Source organism: Pieris brassicae, chromosome 9 (genome assembly GCF_905147105.1).
Source record: "Pieris brassicae chromosome 9, ilPieBrab1.1, whole genome shotgun sequence".
NCBI classification, from domain to species: Eukaryota; Metazoa; Arthropoda; class Insecta; order Lepidoptera; family Pieridae; genus Pieris; species Pieris brassicae.
This window is the reverse complement of record NC_059673.1, coordinates 13,397,722-13,413,239: the sequence shown is the minus strand read 5'-3', so window position 1 is coordinate 13,413,239 and position 15,518 is coordinate 13,397,722. Positions and strand designations below refer to the sequence as shown.

Genomic DNA, 15,518 nt, shown 5'->3' with positions numbered 1-15,518 from the left:
CTTTATTGATTGATGTATGTTTGCAATCTGGTATTACTAATATGAAGTAACACTTTACTTGCTATGCTATGTGATATGAGAGAGATTATTTAGGCCATTCTACACATTTATTTACCCTATAACAGATATTATATATCTACACTTATCTCGTCTAGCACTTTGAATACCTGTATCAAATTTCTATCCGATGACATCATTATTCCAGTGTTTTTGCCATTGTTTAAGTGGAGGATAGCTGGCGTATTTCAGTGCGTAGTTTATTTATTCGGCTCCTGGTCAGTTAAGTCATACAAACGTGATTTGCAGTATTGTTTCTAGACATTCACTATGTTTTGTTGATATATGACCGTAATACCAGCACAATATGCGATAGCCCGCCTTGGGCTTGCGAGTTATTAATCGCACCTTAGTTTGTAATTTGTCGACATGCTGTTCCAACTTGTTTGTATTAACAATGTTTATTGTATCTGCCATTGAGATCTATATAAGTAAATTTAAACTTTTCCTTGTATATTAAAAATCAGTTTTTTTTTTAATTTCGCATTTTATAATTGCATCCCTACAAATACAATATATTGCAAAAAATAATGTATGTTATGTGAAAACTTTTAGTGACAAATATACAAAACATATGGTAACACCACATTCATTCGTAGTTTACGATTCGAGGTAATAAAAAGTGGTTTACTCTGAAAATAATTAATAAATGATATCTCATTTATAGATTTATTATATATAAATTATATTTAAACTCGGTGGAAAAAAATGAAACCCATTCGAGTTGGAACTTGCCCATAATAATAAATAACTTTGTAAGGTATTAAAACAAAAATTCTTAGAAATAAATTCTTAATACTTAGGTAATTTACAAAATATCATTTTAACAATACGTGAACGTAAATAAATTAAATCATTTAAAGCGGAAATACCTTTTTATATAAATTAAATTAAATAAAACGACCATGAACTCTTATTACAATTTATTAGAAGTGTAAAAGCTTAAATCGTTATAACAACCAACACAGGCTTGGCCTATTTATCGTCCTCCTTTTCCTTAGATTCTTTAGACTTAGGTTTAGTGCTGCGTTCACGGTCGCGTGATCGGTCACGATCACGAGAGCGCTCACGTGGTCGCGGTGACCGTGACCTCGATTTGTGGCGGCGGGATCTCGATCGGGACCTTTCACGTCTGTAGGATCTGCAATTATGTGTAATAAATTTGGTGATTATTAATTCTACGTTCGATCAAAAGTATAAAAACATACTTTTATAAGGGACCTCTTCAATATCTTCAGGTAAAGTATGATTGATTGATATGATATGATTTAATAGTTAAACTCATTTTAGTGGAAAATTGAAAGAGATCAAGAATAATAATATTATTATTAACACAAAGAATTTAATTGATTATAAAAAACGCTAATTCGTTAAACCAGTTCAATACATAACGTGGAGGTATTTTATTTATTTGTACTCCATTAATGAAAGAGAATGATAACTAGGAAGAGAGATGTCTTACTTTTCACGAGACCTATCCGGTTTGATTGACCGCGATCTTTCCCGATGTTCTCGTTCATCCTGCAAATAAATAAATTTTAATTACAATCAAAACTCTATATAGCGATGCTATAGGGGCAGTTATTGTTTTATCGAAAGAATATTAATAATAATCGATTTTAGTTTAGTATTGTATAATTCTAGTGTTACATATAAATTTTAAGTTTGTTTGTTAATTAATTATGCACTTCTTATACGGTACTGTCAGTAGTCATTTCTTTTGTTAGAGTTGGAAGAAATCGCTAGTTAGCGATAAGGCCGCCTATTGACTAATAACTTATATCTCTCTGTATATCTATATCGTCCCCGTAGAGCGAAAACTAATTAAGTCAAAAAATTGCCAAAAGGAGTTATTTATGGCAATAAAATATTTTTTTCTTTATTTAACTGTAATTTTATAGGTATCCTAGTTTACGATTTACAAAGAGTGAAAAGTAAATAAATATATTCTTTGGTCCTAAAAAAATACCTAGCTTGAAAATAAAGAGATTAAATTACTTTTATTATAATTTTTTTATTCCATAGTTAGGCATTTAGGTAAACTAAAGACTAAGCTTTAAAATTCAGCAATTAGCCAAAACACCAAAAGGCGAAATCTCATAAAATCCAAATATCGTTTGTTCAATCTTTATACTACGAATGTATTAAAACATTTATGGTGATATACTTAAAATCTCGTTATGAAAGTTCTAGACACCCTTCTGGAACCTTATAGAAAGATTACAAATCACATATTTTTTAGAAACAATTGGACAAACAGCGGTATGTTATTGATGAAACATAAATAACAGATATTTACTTTTAACCTCTGACATGCAATCTATATACCAATCATTGGTATTGGTATTATACGTATATATTATACTAGAAAGTTACACGTTCCTCATGAAGCTTTGTATAACTTGGAATGAGATTGATGGTAAAAGGGAGGTTGAGACTGCCAGTGCCATACACTGGTGGATTACTCAAATACCAAACCATGTCAAAGAATATATAGAGTATATGTAGATGTATAGATACATGCGCTGAGCAAAATAGAAACCTATTTATCACGGCACATTTTATACATTTAATACAACGAGCGGATGTGTCTCTAGTGATAGAACAAAAATATTTAGGGAGTCGTCATAGCCATGTGGAAGTGGATTCAATGCATAGTGCAATAGAGAGAGAACGTGCTTGCTCTAAAAGAAACAAGGATTCAGCACAATCTTATGTTGTCAAAGAGTTGCATTACTCGGAAATTTTAGATGTGAGAAAATTGAAAAAGAAAAAGGCTAAAGATTAGGTGTTTGTGTCCGATTTGAGAGGTAATGTCCAGGTCTAGTTGTGTTTCGATATGATCATAATGGAACCTTGAATTTACTGTATTAGAAGTTCAGACCAACACCACATAACAAGAAGGAAAAGATGGCAGACTACAGAAGAACTATTAGAAGGGTTAAAAAACTTACCTCAAGCATACTCCGCGCCACTACCTATTTTAGATGCAAAAAAATAAACATCTTCTGAGTTTTTACCGACAAAAATGAAATTGATCGACTTTTGGTAACAGTGGACACAGGGGAAAAGACAATTTGAGAGATATTAAAATTTTACTTGTAATTTTGCAAAACGGTTTGACATTTTTTTAAAAGTAGCTTCATTTGATACTATTATAAAACAAAATGCCTTTTAACTCTTAAGCTTTTTTTTTCATTATGCACATTTTACTTCCACCAGTTAGTCCTATATTACTCAACTCAAGTTATTTATCATGTAGGTGAAAAATCACTAACTAGAGGCGATTATTATTTAATTCATAACTACGTCGGATATCCTACAGAGAAAAAATAATCAATTGTTTTTTTTTAAAGATTTCTCAGTAACTAAACAATTAACACTTTAGGTAGCTAGCATCATTTTAACATAATTCCCTTCAAAATGAAACTAAATACTTAAAAATATGTCATGATATGCGAAAGTTATGGCAATTTATATATTTCAAAACTTTAACCCTTATTATCTCGAAACAGGTTTTTAGGACTTAATGAATTTTCGCTCTACGATATGTAAGGTAAGTGTAAATAAATAAATTGTCACATTGTATGGTCAGCAACGCAACATCTAGTAAATTTAACGTTTTAAGGAGTATACACTGAATAGATCCACAATTGTTTAGCTATAAACAAGGTAACATCATTTTTAATTAGTACTTCATAACATTAATAAAATAAAATAAATCAGTGGCGATACATCCTTTTTAGGTCTGGGCCTCAGATTTCTGTATCTGTTTCATGATCATTTGTTAATCTAATATACATGTAGGTGATCAGCCTTCTGTGCCTGACACACGACTCTTTTTGGGTCTAAGGCAAGCAAGTTTCCTCAGCGTTCGAGCGAATGTTAAATGTGCACATAGAAAGAAAGTCCATTGGTGCAAGGCCGGGGCTCGAACCTACGACCTCAGTAATGTGAATCGCACACTGTAGCCACTAGGCCAACACTGCACTTCATTTCATTTATATAAAAAAAATTAAAGACTTAACTATCGAGACGTTTACTTTCGAACTTCAATGAAGAATCAGTGTTGCCATCATAACCAAAAAATAAGTTAGCACTACAACAACTAAAATAAATCAGTACCGTAATAAGTACATTAAATTTAATTGAAAACAGTAAACAGCAAAATGTACCTCCTCTCTTCTATCCCTCTCGCGACGGTCTCTTTCTTCACGTTCTCGAATACGATCGCGGTCACGGTCGCGATCACGATCTCTGTCACGATCACGTTCGCGGTCATGAACGTGCATGGGCGGAGGGTGCGGCCTATATGGGGAAAAGGGGGCTCCCATAGGATGCGGCGGAGCGCCCATATGCGGCGGAGCCATGGCAGGCGCAACTCCTATCGGGGGCACCATCGCCGGAGGAGCCATGGGACCGGGAGTCAGCTCCTTTATTTCAGTAGGCGCCCACCCGGTCTGTTCGGGTGCACCTGGAAATGTTTGTTATATGTTTTAATTATTTTCATACAGTATGTAACTACTGGTGACTGGTCGTATTTGAATTCGTGTATGCGGTGATGTACTTAGACTATGTATTAGCGTGTTGTTCCCACGTGAATGTAAGTGCGTGCTCCTATTTCACCATGCCTCTTGCTGATGTCATGTGAAACATGGTGTTATGGTTGCAGCTCCTTACAAACTTTGTGTAATACCAAAAAAAACTTGGCGATTAAAAGTGGCGGAGAGTTTATTGCCAGTTCTTCTCTTCCGTTCTACGCCCTTGATTTGAGAACTGGCAGTAAATGTAAAATTAGAAGCATTTCATGTATATTTCTTTTTTTGACGTTCATAAGTGTACATTGTAAATAATATACCTATATAAATAAATGATTTTTGACTTTGACTTACATACATTTTTTTTAATAAAACACTGTACTACTATTGTTTCATTTACACATTAAAATATTTATGTATTTTAAATACAATCATGTCCTAACAGCTTACCCAAAAGACAAGAATGGATAACCAATGAATAAATTTACTATTTAATTAGGAAAAACAAAATTACAAGTTCTATAGACACTAACAATACGCATAACGAACCGTCTGAGAGAGAACGAAAGAGTCCTAATGCGGAAATTGAGTCCCCCAACCAACCATATGCACTAACAAATAATAGAACTTTTCTGTGTTCACTTAACATATGTAATTCGGTAACTAAAGTAATATACCGAATCATATGTGTCCTTTTCAGAAGATCAGTCGCCTTCTGACGTACCCATCAGGCATATTGAAGCTAAGGCACTGTAGTACTGCCGAAGTACTGTCCTTGCCATATAATAATTTTGTTAAGTAAATTACAAAAGCGAGAATTCTCCTCGTACTCTAAGCTCGTTGTAGCCCACAAAACCAAGTATAAATAATTGGATACATGAGTGGGTAAAAAGAGTACACTGTACGTCCTAAGAAACACGTGCCTCAAAGATTTGTTTAATACCCGCTCCGTCACCTTATACTTAATTTCATAAGGATCCCAAATCGCGGAATTACGCTCCATATGACTTGTCACCAGCGCATCATTCAACACTCTCAGAGTAGCGATATTCGTGAAGTTTTTACTATCACAAACCGAAGGTGTTTATAGGATTTTAGACAAATCTATCTTATGTGTTCACGAAACATTAAGTTTGGCGTAAACACAACGCGGATATCTTTTACTTGCGTTGTTCGTTCGATTGATACCGTATAATTGTATAGGCACATTAGAGCGGGTAAAGCTCATGATGAAATACTTTACAGCATTAAAACTCAGCATATATAGATGCAGGTCTTGGTTACATAAACTTAAATCAAGAACTATAACCTCAAAATAATTACTGATAAATGTCGTCTAGTGCACCAATATACATAAAAGAATTTAAAGACCTCCTCTCACAAGACCAGAATATCTAGGCTTAACAAATGACTCGACACTTCTAGTAGTAAACCGTTAATTCCTAGATGAAATACATCATAATAATATTGTCTTACGAGAGTGTAAACAACGGTCATCCAAACCAGACAATTTAGTCTGTTCGCTCAGTCAGTATCTTTAAACGGCTATATGAATATATGTAATACATACCCCAGACAGGCTCCTGATAGTTATGAGGTGGGTAAAAGTGTTCCGGTGGTTGGAAGTAGTCGGTTGGTGGAGCACCCGTGCCTCGACCGTACTCACGGCGCTCGGCAGTCATCACCTGTGTCAAATACATTTAAAAAATGAATGGCGCTACAACCTTTTTAGGTCTGGGCCTCAGATTCTGTTTCTGTGATGATTATTTGTTAATCGAATAGGCAAGTAGCTGATCAGCCTTCTGTGCCTGACGCACGCCGTCGATTTTTTTGGGTATAAGGCAAGCCGGTTTCCTCTTGATGTTTTCCCTCACCGTTCGAGCCAATGTTATGCGCACATAGAAATAAAATCCATTGGTGCACAGCCAGGGATCGAACCTACAACTGCAGGGATGAGAGTCGCATGCTAAAGCCACTAGGCCAACACTGCTTCACTACATTAATGTATGTATTAACTAAAACAAAATCAAAACTTATTATTTTTAAGATTATAATTGACAGTATAAGTTTGGAGATTCTTAGAGAAATAACAATATTATATAATAAAAGGTAATAGATTTATTTATTTATTTAATATTATAACACGAGAATATAATTTTTATTTACAATTTTCTAAACCTAAAAAGGAATACTAAAAATAAATTAAAATTAATAAAAAGAAAATTAAAATTCATTTTATGATTAAATGAAATGCTCAAAATATAATAATATCTGACTATTGCTCATATAAAACTGAAATTGTAATTGTGTACTTGACAAAATGTTTGATCATCCAAAGTTTTATAAATGCAATACTAGTGTGTATAATATGTTAATATTATGTAGATGTTTCAAACCTGAATTGTATTTTCTCTTGATTGATAATTGTTCTGCATTGGAGGTGGGCCATCATCATGTCTTACCGGACCTGGTAGTAAAATACAACATAAATAAAAAATTCTATCTAACATACCACTAGCCATTACAACAATTAAAGCTTAAATGCATATTTCATTTCCATATCTAATCATAAAATAACCTACAATTTGTTAATTTCATTATTAAAACCATTAATTTATTTAAATAATATAATTAAACACCTGTAGGTCTTCTCATTTCAGGTGCAGTGGGTCCAACATGCAAGCCCACACCTGCTTCATTGACCCGCATACGCCTCTGTCGCTCACAATAGGCACTCCATGTAACCTCATTGAAACCATAATTGAAATAATCTGTAATTAATTTTTCAACCATTAGTGACTGCTAAGATTTCAGTTTAATGGAAGTTGTCACTTTCTACTATGCAAACATGTTTTATGAATTTAAAACATCTTTTAAATTCTTTAATCATATTGATATGATTAATATATTGTTATGTATTCTGTACTATGAAATATGTATAATAAAAAAACCAGGTTCACTCACTTTGACAGCTTGAAATGATAATCTCTCAATACATAAAAATTTGTGATAGGGCACAATTCCAGAAATTAGGAAGTGCCATCCTTCTATAAGCATAAACCATGGTAGTTGACAAAAAGGTCCATTATAACATAAACTACACCTACAGTCATGAAAGCCTGTAGTTTTATATATGCTTCTTTTTAAAATCCTCTCATTTAAAAACAATCTACATAAGATTATAGTTATAGAAGATAATAGTTATTACAATTATTTTGAGTTGCACTTTCTAAAAACTTTTTACTTTATATTCATTAAATAGATCGTTTTGTGACAAGAGTTACCTGAGATATCAGCACCAGGTTTGTTCCATGGTTTATCTTCAATAGTGTCAATGTTAAACTCAAGAGCTGGCACTCCATTGATGCTACCAGGACCCTCAAGATCTTCAAGATTGACTTTGCCTCCAGCTGTGGGGCCTGGTCGTGTTTTCTCACCACCTGATGCTACTAATCCAACTCCTCGCTGAAATTATTTAAAAAAATTCCTGTTCCCTCAAATACATAAAATGTACCTACATATATTATGAGTTAAGTATTCTTTGTTTAATTAATTGATTGTTTAGAGGTAGATAACTTAGTCACTGAAACTTTAAAACAAATTTGGAGATGTTTGAAGCGGGAGCCGGGATTCGACAAATTTACTGATTTTATAAAGAGTTGTTATTGGTGTTATACAGGGAGGGTGTAAGTTTTAAAAGAAATAATACCTTGATATTTAAGCTAGCATACGCCTGAGGACCAGACTTAATCTCTCCAATAGTAACTTTTACATCGTCACTATCATCAGAATCAGAATCTCCATTGTCTTGACTATCGGCATCTCCATTTGTCTCACCACCTTCCTCGCGTTCCACTTCACCAAAATGCTCATCATTAAAATGTGAATCATCATTACCTTCTTCTTCTGGTTCTTTATCTTCTTGCTCCTACAAATAAATTATTATATTTTATATCAATACACTAGTAAATATGCATTTTAAACTTAGGTTATAAAAAAATCAAAACATACCCCAGTTTCACCTATAGGAGTTGTTTGTTGTTTAACACTTTCAGGAGCTTTCTGTTGCCCTTCAGCATCTTCATTTTGGTCATTGTTAGATTCACCGTACAACCACGAATCGTCATTTTCATCATTATTTGTTGTTTCAACACCAGCGTCTGCCATTTTAAAGCGAACATAGAATACAAATTATAATGTAATATACAGTTGCGGGAAAAAAGCCACTGTCACACTACACAGATAACAAACAAGAAGAATAGGCTATACCGTTATACTGTAGTCTTTTTAATAGAATATACATGATCATATCGCTGCCAACTAGCTTAATTAGCCGTTCAATTAACAGCCTAGCCTTTTAACGAAACGGCGCCGCTTAACTAACAGCCTGCAAGATATTCAGCCGTAGCGTTTGTCACAACATTTAATATTGTGCGTTTCACGGGAATCGAGATAGTATCCTTCGCCGTTAGGTTGCTAGAATTGTAATCAGTGTTGCTACGGTTTGAAGAAATCAAATAACTAAAATCCGGGGTAAACTACTGCATACAGATAAATTACCTTCATTATGAGGCAGACATTTGGCTTAAAGATACATGTTGATTCCGTTCCGTTATTATGTGTGTTCCGTGGGATGGGAAACTGAATAAAACTACTCACGTTTCATAATAATCCTTCAGCCAAAATTTCATAGTTATGGAACTCTACAAAGACTAACGAGGTTGCAGAAAACATAAATCATGAAATTCGTGAAATAAAAAAGCGAATTTATTACGTCAGTAATTTATTCTTTTACTACACGTGTGATGATCATCTAAAGGACCAGTTATACTTCAAAATACTTCTACAGATTACTGAAGACAGAGAGATTAATAATTATGTTACCATGTTTTTTGCTTCTTGTCCTACATTTTTTTCAGCGACACGTCGTTTTAGTACACTCCATATTAATTCGATAGGATTAAGGTCGCAATGAGCCTTACTACTTTACGACCATGTTTTTCAAGCATCAGGTCGCATTCATTACAATTTAAGACCGAGGAGGAAGATTTGTCAAGAATTTTCCGTTGAAATTATACCTGTTCACGTCGTCATAATAATCTCATAGTCATTATTTGGCAGAAATAAAAAAGTTGAAACAAATGAAACCATCAAAGTTGTGGTTTGGCGACGCCAAATTTGACAGTTTGAAGAGTTTCGTTTCGAGTGGCATGACATCTAGCTGTTTAATCAACTGCCTGAACATCTTTCAGGCCACTAGTTAAAACATGTGTTGACAAATTTATTTTTGGGATTCTCTGCCGTTTAGGCATGCTATAAAATATTTTTAGTATTTTTAGATTTTTCCTCTCCTCGATAATGGTATACGAAAAATTTAAAGAATGAAACATGGTAATCCAGCTTTATATAGTATAATTATATTGCAATTACACTTTTTTAATTTATAACATGAAATAAATAAAGTATATAACATAATCGCAAAACTTTCAAGCTATTCATAAAATGATTTAATCCAATCCATTTCGTCTCTTTGGAAACATTTTTTGTTCAACTTGCTCAACTTTTTGAGCAACATTAGCTAGTTGTTCAGATGCATTTGAAGCTGCAGCACCACATGTTTCTGCTAATTCATGAACTCCTTGGGATACCTAAACAAACAGTAGAAAACTGTTACACTAACAAAACAGAATTTTTACTAACAAATCAGAATTTAAACTTGTAGGAAATACATTTCTTTTTATAGGAGGTAACTCAATACAAAAAAATAATGTCAGTATAATTGCACCATTCTAAAGTACTCATCTGTCTCTTGTTCATAGCGAAAACACAATTGAGATGAAAGAGTATTTTGGTCAAAGGAGTGAAATTAGTTTGATATATTTTTTCAATAGACTTAACTAAGTTTAAAATTGAACTTGCTAAAAGTAAAGTAAATAACTTATAACAACAATACAATATAAAACATTAAAAGTTTACATACAACATCAGCTTCAGCTTTGACTTCTGCTGCTGCAATGTGCATGTTGTTGACTGCTTCTTGAATTTGTGGGACTTGCTGTAGAGCTTCAGATTCTAACACTGGGGCAGCCTTCAAATAAGACAAGAATATGAACACTCTATATTTATAATGTTAATAATGATTAAATACAATAAAAGTAATTAAACTCACTGGCCTGGAGGCCCCCACTACAAAGGTAGCTGTATATCATCAGATCAATACTGAAGTTTAAAAAAAAAGAATACTTGCCTGCTTACATCTATGCATACAGTGACAATGATGTTTAATGACTGGCTCTGCAGCGACCACCTCATGCATATTCATATTGTTTTGTTGCATCTGGAATTGACTTTTTTAAATAATAGATCCAGATGAAATAAGAAATGCAATAGATGAATCACTTACGTTTTCAACAAAATTTGGGTCAGTGTAGTTGTTTAGTTCATTGGCCATGTTTTTAGCTTCAGACAACTTCTCATGACCCGCAGTAGCATTATTAATTGCTTGAGCGGTATTTAACAAATTTGCAGTTACTGTATCACCTTGATGTTGGCCCTCCAGTAACGAATTCGGAGCCAAGCCAAGTTTAGCTTCCAACTGCTCTATTCTATTTTGCAAAACCGCAATGGGATCCATTATAATATCACTAAATTATTATTTGTAAAGGTTTTCAAGAAAGTAAAAAGACGCATAAAAACAAAAGAAACTCAAACGGGGACTTTTTCAAATATAGAATTATATTAGTAAATTAAGTTTTAACTCTAAAAACTAAGCTATTATGAGTTATCACTTATCACATATGACAATACTATTATAGATTAAGTAACATACTCATTATTGATATAGATTATAAATAAAATTCAATGTTGCAAATCGTCAAAGTCAAATCAGACTGTCAAGTACAGCTGAGAGGTGTACATATAAAAAATACATAATTTGAAATACCATTGATATTTCAAAAACTCTTATTTAGGAACTATGGATGAAGAGTTAGGAGAACTAACAGAAAATGACTTTATAATACCTCCAGTAAAATACGAATGTAAGTTTCCTCTAACATCTATCATTAATGTATAATTTGCTTTTTCTATGTACGATACTTAGATACTTTGAAGTGAATTTGTTGTACGAAAGTAAACGTTTATTTGTTTGTTTCAGATTTAGATCATACAGCTGATGTTCAGTAAGTTCTTAACTTGTAATGTATATTATTGTAATCTTATCAGTCTATCTACTAGCAACGCAACGCTTTTTTTACAAGGTTAGGGTAAGAAGTTTGATTTGCCTATATGTATTCAATAGCCATATGTATAAAGAGATGACTGGAAATCATGGACTATGATAATATTGAAATAATGGTTTTACTATTGAAATTTGTTTACATGGAATTTATAATATTGTGAAATTATTATGTCAAAATCTACATGCTTAATGTATAAAATTTTCAGGTTACATGCCTGGGGTGATAGCCTGACTGAAACTTTTGAACAATGTGGTATGGCAATGTTTGGATACATGACAGAACTTCCCTATGTACAAATAAAACAGGTGCACACAATAGAAGCATCGGCCGATGATATGATGGGGCTCTTATATCACTTTCTTGATGAGTTATTATTTTTGTTTTCTGCTGAACCATATTTAATATGTAAAAAGTTAAAAATTATAGAGTTTAATACAGAAGAGTTCAGAATAGTTTGTAAATGTTATGGTGAAGAATTTGAGATTGGAAAGCATCCTCAAGGGTCTGAAGTTAAGGCAATAACTTATTCAGCAATGCAAATAATTGATGAACCAAAAGACAATAAGTTTGAGGTATTTGTAATCATTGATATTTGAGATATTATTATATATTTCATAATATTTTAAATTTTTATTTACTACTTGATCTACCCATATAAGATCATGGTCATAATACTTTTTAATGAACTTAAAATTTAAAGCTATAAAATTTAAGTTTAGAAATAATTAAAAAATTGTCTTGTTTAAAAACACTCATCATAACAATAATACAGTGGGTTGCATTGATTACGACCTTAGTTGTAAAAACCGTTTAGCTATAATGATGTTAAATAAAGCATACTAGAGTACAAAATTCATGCTATAGTGACTTTGGATTTAACGCCGAGTTTGGGGTAGCAACTTTTTTTAATGAATCATTTGAAACTGAAATTCCTAGATATCCCATGCAGATTTTGCCAAGTAGTCAGCCAAAGACACAAAGAATTTTTTTTGTTTGCATTTAAATGTCGAATGTCGAAATACATCGTATGTTGGATTTATATCATTCCGAGACCAAGTTGCATTCGACAGTTTGGGTGTCTGCTGCGTCCTCAAAATTAATATTTTTTCTAAGTTAGTTAAGTTTTTATTCCTTCTGTTTCCACATTGGACATTTTCCAGTCACTTAATTACGAAACTGACGCAGAACGCAGTTGACGTTATTTTCTTATGATTTTATGAACATTCATTTCTTAGAGCTGAAGAAAAGCATGGATTTTCCTTAGACCATTTTTGCTCAGTTTAAAAGATATACAAAACGACGTAATAATTAACATAATATAATAAACATAATTAAAATTGTCATCAAATATTAGGTCCTTACATATGAAATTGGCGTTTTGTTTGGGAGGAACAAAAAGTCGAATATTTTTAAACATAATATATTTAATTGATCAAAGTATGAACCATTGTTTTCTATGCACTTTTGCCATCTCATAGGTAGTTCATTGATCCCTTTACTAAAAAAAACAATCGGACGGGAATCAATAAAATCTGTGAAGTGATTTGGACTACCCCATCAGAGTTAAATTTTTTTCCCTTGCAAGTTGTCCAAATTTCGAAAAAAATGGTAATCTGTTGGAGCAAGGTCCGGAGTACGGAGGATGTCTTAGACATTCCAATTGAAGCTCTTCTAATTTGGTAGCCGTCTGTTGTGCAGTGTGTGGTCTAGCGTTGTCGCGAAGTAGCAGTGGCGTGGAGCGATTGACCAGCCTAGGTTGTTTAGCCGCTAGCTTTTCCATCATGGTTTGCAATTGCTCATCATGGTTTGAATAGACATCAGGCGTAATAGTCTGGCCAGATTTGAGAAAACTGCAATGAACATACCGGCACTAGTCCACCCAACGCTTACAAGTAATTTATTTGGGGTTAATTTTCGCTTGGGGCAGGATTTGGCTGGCTGGCCAGGATCCAAGCATTGCGCTGAGCGCTTCCGATTATCGTTAACAATCCATTTTTCATCACAGGTAATGATTCGGTTTAAAATAGTAACGCAGCAGTCGACGCGCGTTTGCCGGTTTGCTTCAGACAATTCGTGAGGTACCCACCTTTCAAGCTTTTTAAACTTCCCAATTTGCTTCAAGTGAATTAAAACAGTTTTATCACTAACACCGCAGCCTGCAGCTAACTCGGACGTGGTTTGCGATGGATCCGCTTCCAAAATAGCCTTCAATACTTCATTATCAACTTTGGTCTCAGGCTGTCCACGGGGCTTGTTCTGCAGGTCGAAATTTCCAGAACGAAAACGTTTGAACCAAAAACGAACTGTGTTTTCTTTTGCATCATGACCGCCATACACATCATTCACCCTTCGAGGCGTTTCCGCAGCACTAGTTTCCACGGCGGAACTCGTACTCGTAAATAATGCGATACTTACGATACGATAATAATATAAAATGAGTGACGCAAACAGAAAAAAACAAATGAATGACGGTCATCGAAGCACAAATACATGAGTAAATAGCTGTACAAATTTGAATTTGGAATTCCTTACCAAAGAGGAGAACATCGTGATTAAAGTGGCCAGTACGAAATACGCCAATTTCATATGTAAGGATCTAATATATACGTATATATGAATATGTTTTGATGTTTGACTTTATTGCTTTTAATCTTGAGTAAATCAAATTCAAAACAGTTCTGGTAAATTAATATGATTAAAGACAATTCAAAGTGGCTTTCTGCGAAAAATGGTATATTGCATTAATAACGTTCCTGTATATTTATTTCGTGTTTGTGGCCGAACTTTCTACTCTTATAATAATATTAACTGTAGATCCTTAAACTATAATTTCGACTATTCTTGGCTGTATAATATTTATATATTTTTGGTATATTATGCAACCATTGTTCATAATTTCTCCTTTAGAAATGAAAAAACTGAAACCACTGTTTAATGATTCACTTGAAGAAATAAAGTGGCAACACCTATTTATAAAATAATGTGGCCACACCAAAGAAGTTACAACATTTAGAATGGTGGATTGTCACACAATTATTGAGTTTCTAAAAACATTTTTAGACATTTTTTTAATTTACCTATATTTATATGATATAATAAAGTAAATACAAAGTAGTGATATAAATCCATAAACCATGGTTTTATTAGCAAATTCGGAACCGTATATTTAAGGTCGTACATATATTTTTTTACGTTGAATTGATGACCTTCTGTTATGTTGAACTTGGTAAAAATAAAAACCAAAAACTATCAGCCAGAAGAAGACTATTTAAATAGTTAATTTTTTTATTTTATTGCTAATTGCAACCATTTATCACCTTTTTTTAACTCTGAACTTTTATGTCTGTGCGTTACAAAATTTTGTCTAAAAGTCTACTGAAAAAAATACCTACCTACGTACACGACAATAGATCCGAGAATAATAAACCACAGATTAGTCAAGATAAAATATATATATTATTATGAATAATTAATTATCTATGTGGAAAATATCTCGTCAAGCAAAGGTCTAAATTAATCTATGATCTTACTTTGCTTCCGCCTCCGTGAATGCACGCAGTGCGCGCTTAGTTTAAAAATATAATACGTTGTAATGTATTAATCTCAATCATTTTCGAGATTACAATTTCTAAAGTTTTTCTCAATTTTTCTCCATTGCTTGCATTTTATGGGGATTGGTTAT

The 15,518-nt window shown here is 33.1% G+C and overlaps 3 protein-coding genes across 3 annotated transcripts; 1 reads left to right on the top strand and 2 right to left on the bottom strand.

Annotated features, from left to right (window-relative positions):
- Nucleotides 1–965: 965 nt before the first annotated feature.
- On the bottom strand, nucleotides 966–8,839 carry LOC123714568 (pre-mRNA 3'-end-processing factor FIP1). The gene is made up of 9 exons (XM_045668882.1): nucleotides 8,607–8,839; nucleotides 8,305–8,523; nucleotides 7,880–8,060; nucleotides 7,235–7,366; nucleotides 6,992–7,062; nucleotides 6,166–6,280; nucleotides 4,233–4,531; nucleotides 1,520–1,578; nucleotides 966–1,198 (listed from the first exon to the last, which is right to left on the bottom strand). The coding sequence occupies exons 1-9, from the start codon at nucleotides 8,760–8,762 to the stop codon at nucleotides 1,033–1,035; spliced, it is 1,398 nt and encodes a 465-aa protein (XP_045524838.1). The 5' UTR covers nucleotides 8,763–8,839; the 3' UTR covers nucleotides 966–1,032.
- Nucleotides 8,840–9,990: 1,151 nt separating this feature from the next.
- On the bottom strand, nucleotides 9,991–11,366 carry LOC123714205. The gene is made up of 4 exons (XM_045668396.1): nucleotides 10,999–11,366; nucleotides 10,843–10,932; nucleotides 10,576–10,683; nucleotides 9,991–10,243 (listed from the first exon to the last, which is right to left on the bottom strand). The coding sequence occupies exons 1-4, from the start codon at nucleotides 11,227–11,229 to the stop codon at nucleotides 10,103–10,105; spliced, it is 570 nt and encodes a 189-aa protein (XP_045524352.1). The 5' UTR covers nucleotides 11,230–11,366; the 3' UTR covers nucleotides 9,991–10,102.
- Nucleotides 11,367–11,493: 127 nt separating this feature from the next.
- LOC123714180 (protein archease-like) lies at nucleotides 11,494–12,456 on the top strand. Its single transcript, XM_045668356.1, has 3 exons — nucleotides 11,494–11,635; nucleotides 11,752–11,776; nucleotides 12,042–12,456. Exons 1-3 carry the CDS (start codon nucleotides 11,572–11,574, stop codon nucleotides 12,430–12,432), a joined length of 480 nt encoding a protein of 159 aa, XP_045524312.1. The 5' UTR covers nucleotides 11,494–11,571; the 3' UTR covers nucleotides 12,433–12,456.
- Nucleotides 12,457–15,518: the final 3,062 nt, after the last annotated feature.

Excerpts from the sequence above, each read along its gene's own strand:
- LOC123714568 (XM_045668882.1), bottom strand. The coding sequence starts at position 8,762 with ATGGCAGACGCTGGTGTTGAAACAACAAATAATGATGAAAATGACGAT. Across the intron at positions 8,061-8,304 it reads ATGCTAGCTTAAATATCAAG|CGAGGAGTTGGATTAGTAGC; the intron begins GTATTATTTCTT and ends AAATAATTTCAG. Across the intron at positions 7,063-7,234 it reads TGAAATGAGAAGACCTACAG|GTCCGGTAAGACATGATGAT; the intron begins GTGTTTAATTAT and ends TTTTACTACCAG.
- LOC123714205 (XM_045668396.1), bottom strand. The coding sequence starts at position 11,229 with ATGGATCCCATTGCGGTTTTGCAAAATAGAATAGAGCAGTTGGAAGCT. Across the intron at positions 10,684-10,842 it reads GTATGCATAGATGTAAGCAG|GCTGCCCCAGTGTTAGAATC; the intron begins GCAAGTATTCTT and ends TCTTATTTGAAG. Across the intron at positions 10,244-10,575 it reads TCAAAGCTGAAGCTGATGTT|GTATCCCAAGGAGTTCATGA; the intron begins GTATGTAAACTT and ends CTGTTTGTTTAG.
- LOC123714180 (XM_045668356.1), top strand. The coding sequence starts at position 11,572 with ATGGATGAAGAGTTAGGAGAACTAACAGAAAATGACTTTATAATACCT. Across the intron at positions 11,636-11,751 it reads ACCTCCAGTAAAATACGAAT|ATTTAGATCATACAGCTGAT; the intron begins GTAAGTTTCCTC and ends TGTTTGTTTCAG. Across the intron at positions 11,777-12,041 it reads GATCATACAGCTGATGTTCA|GTTACATGCCTGGGGTGATA; the intron begins GTAAGTTCTTAA and ends TAAAATTTTCAG.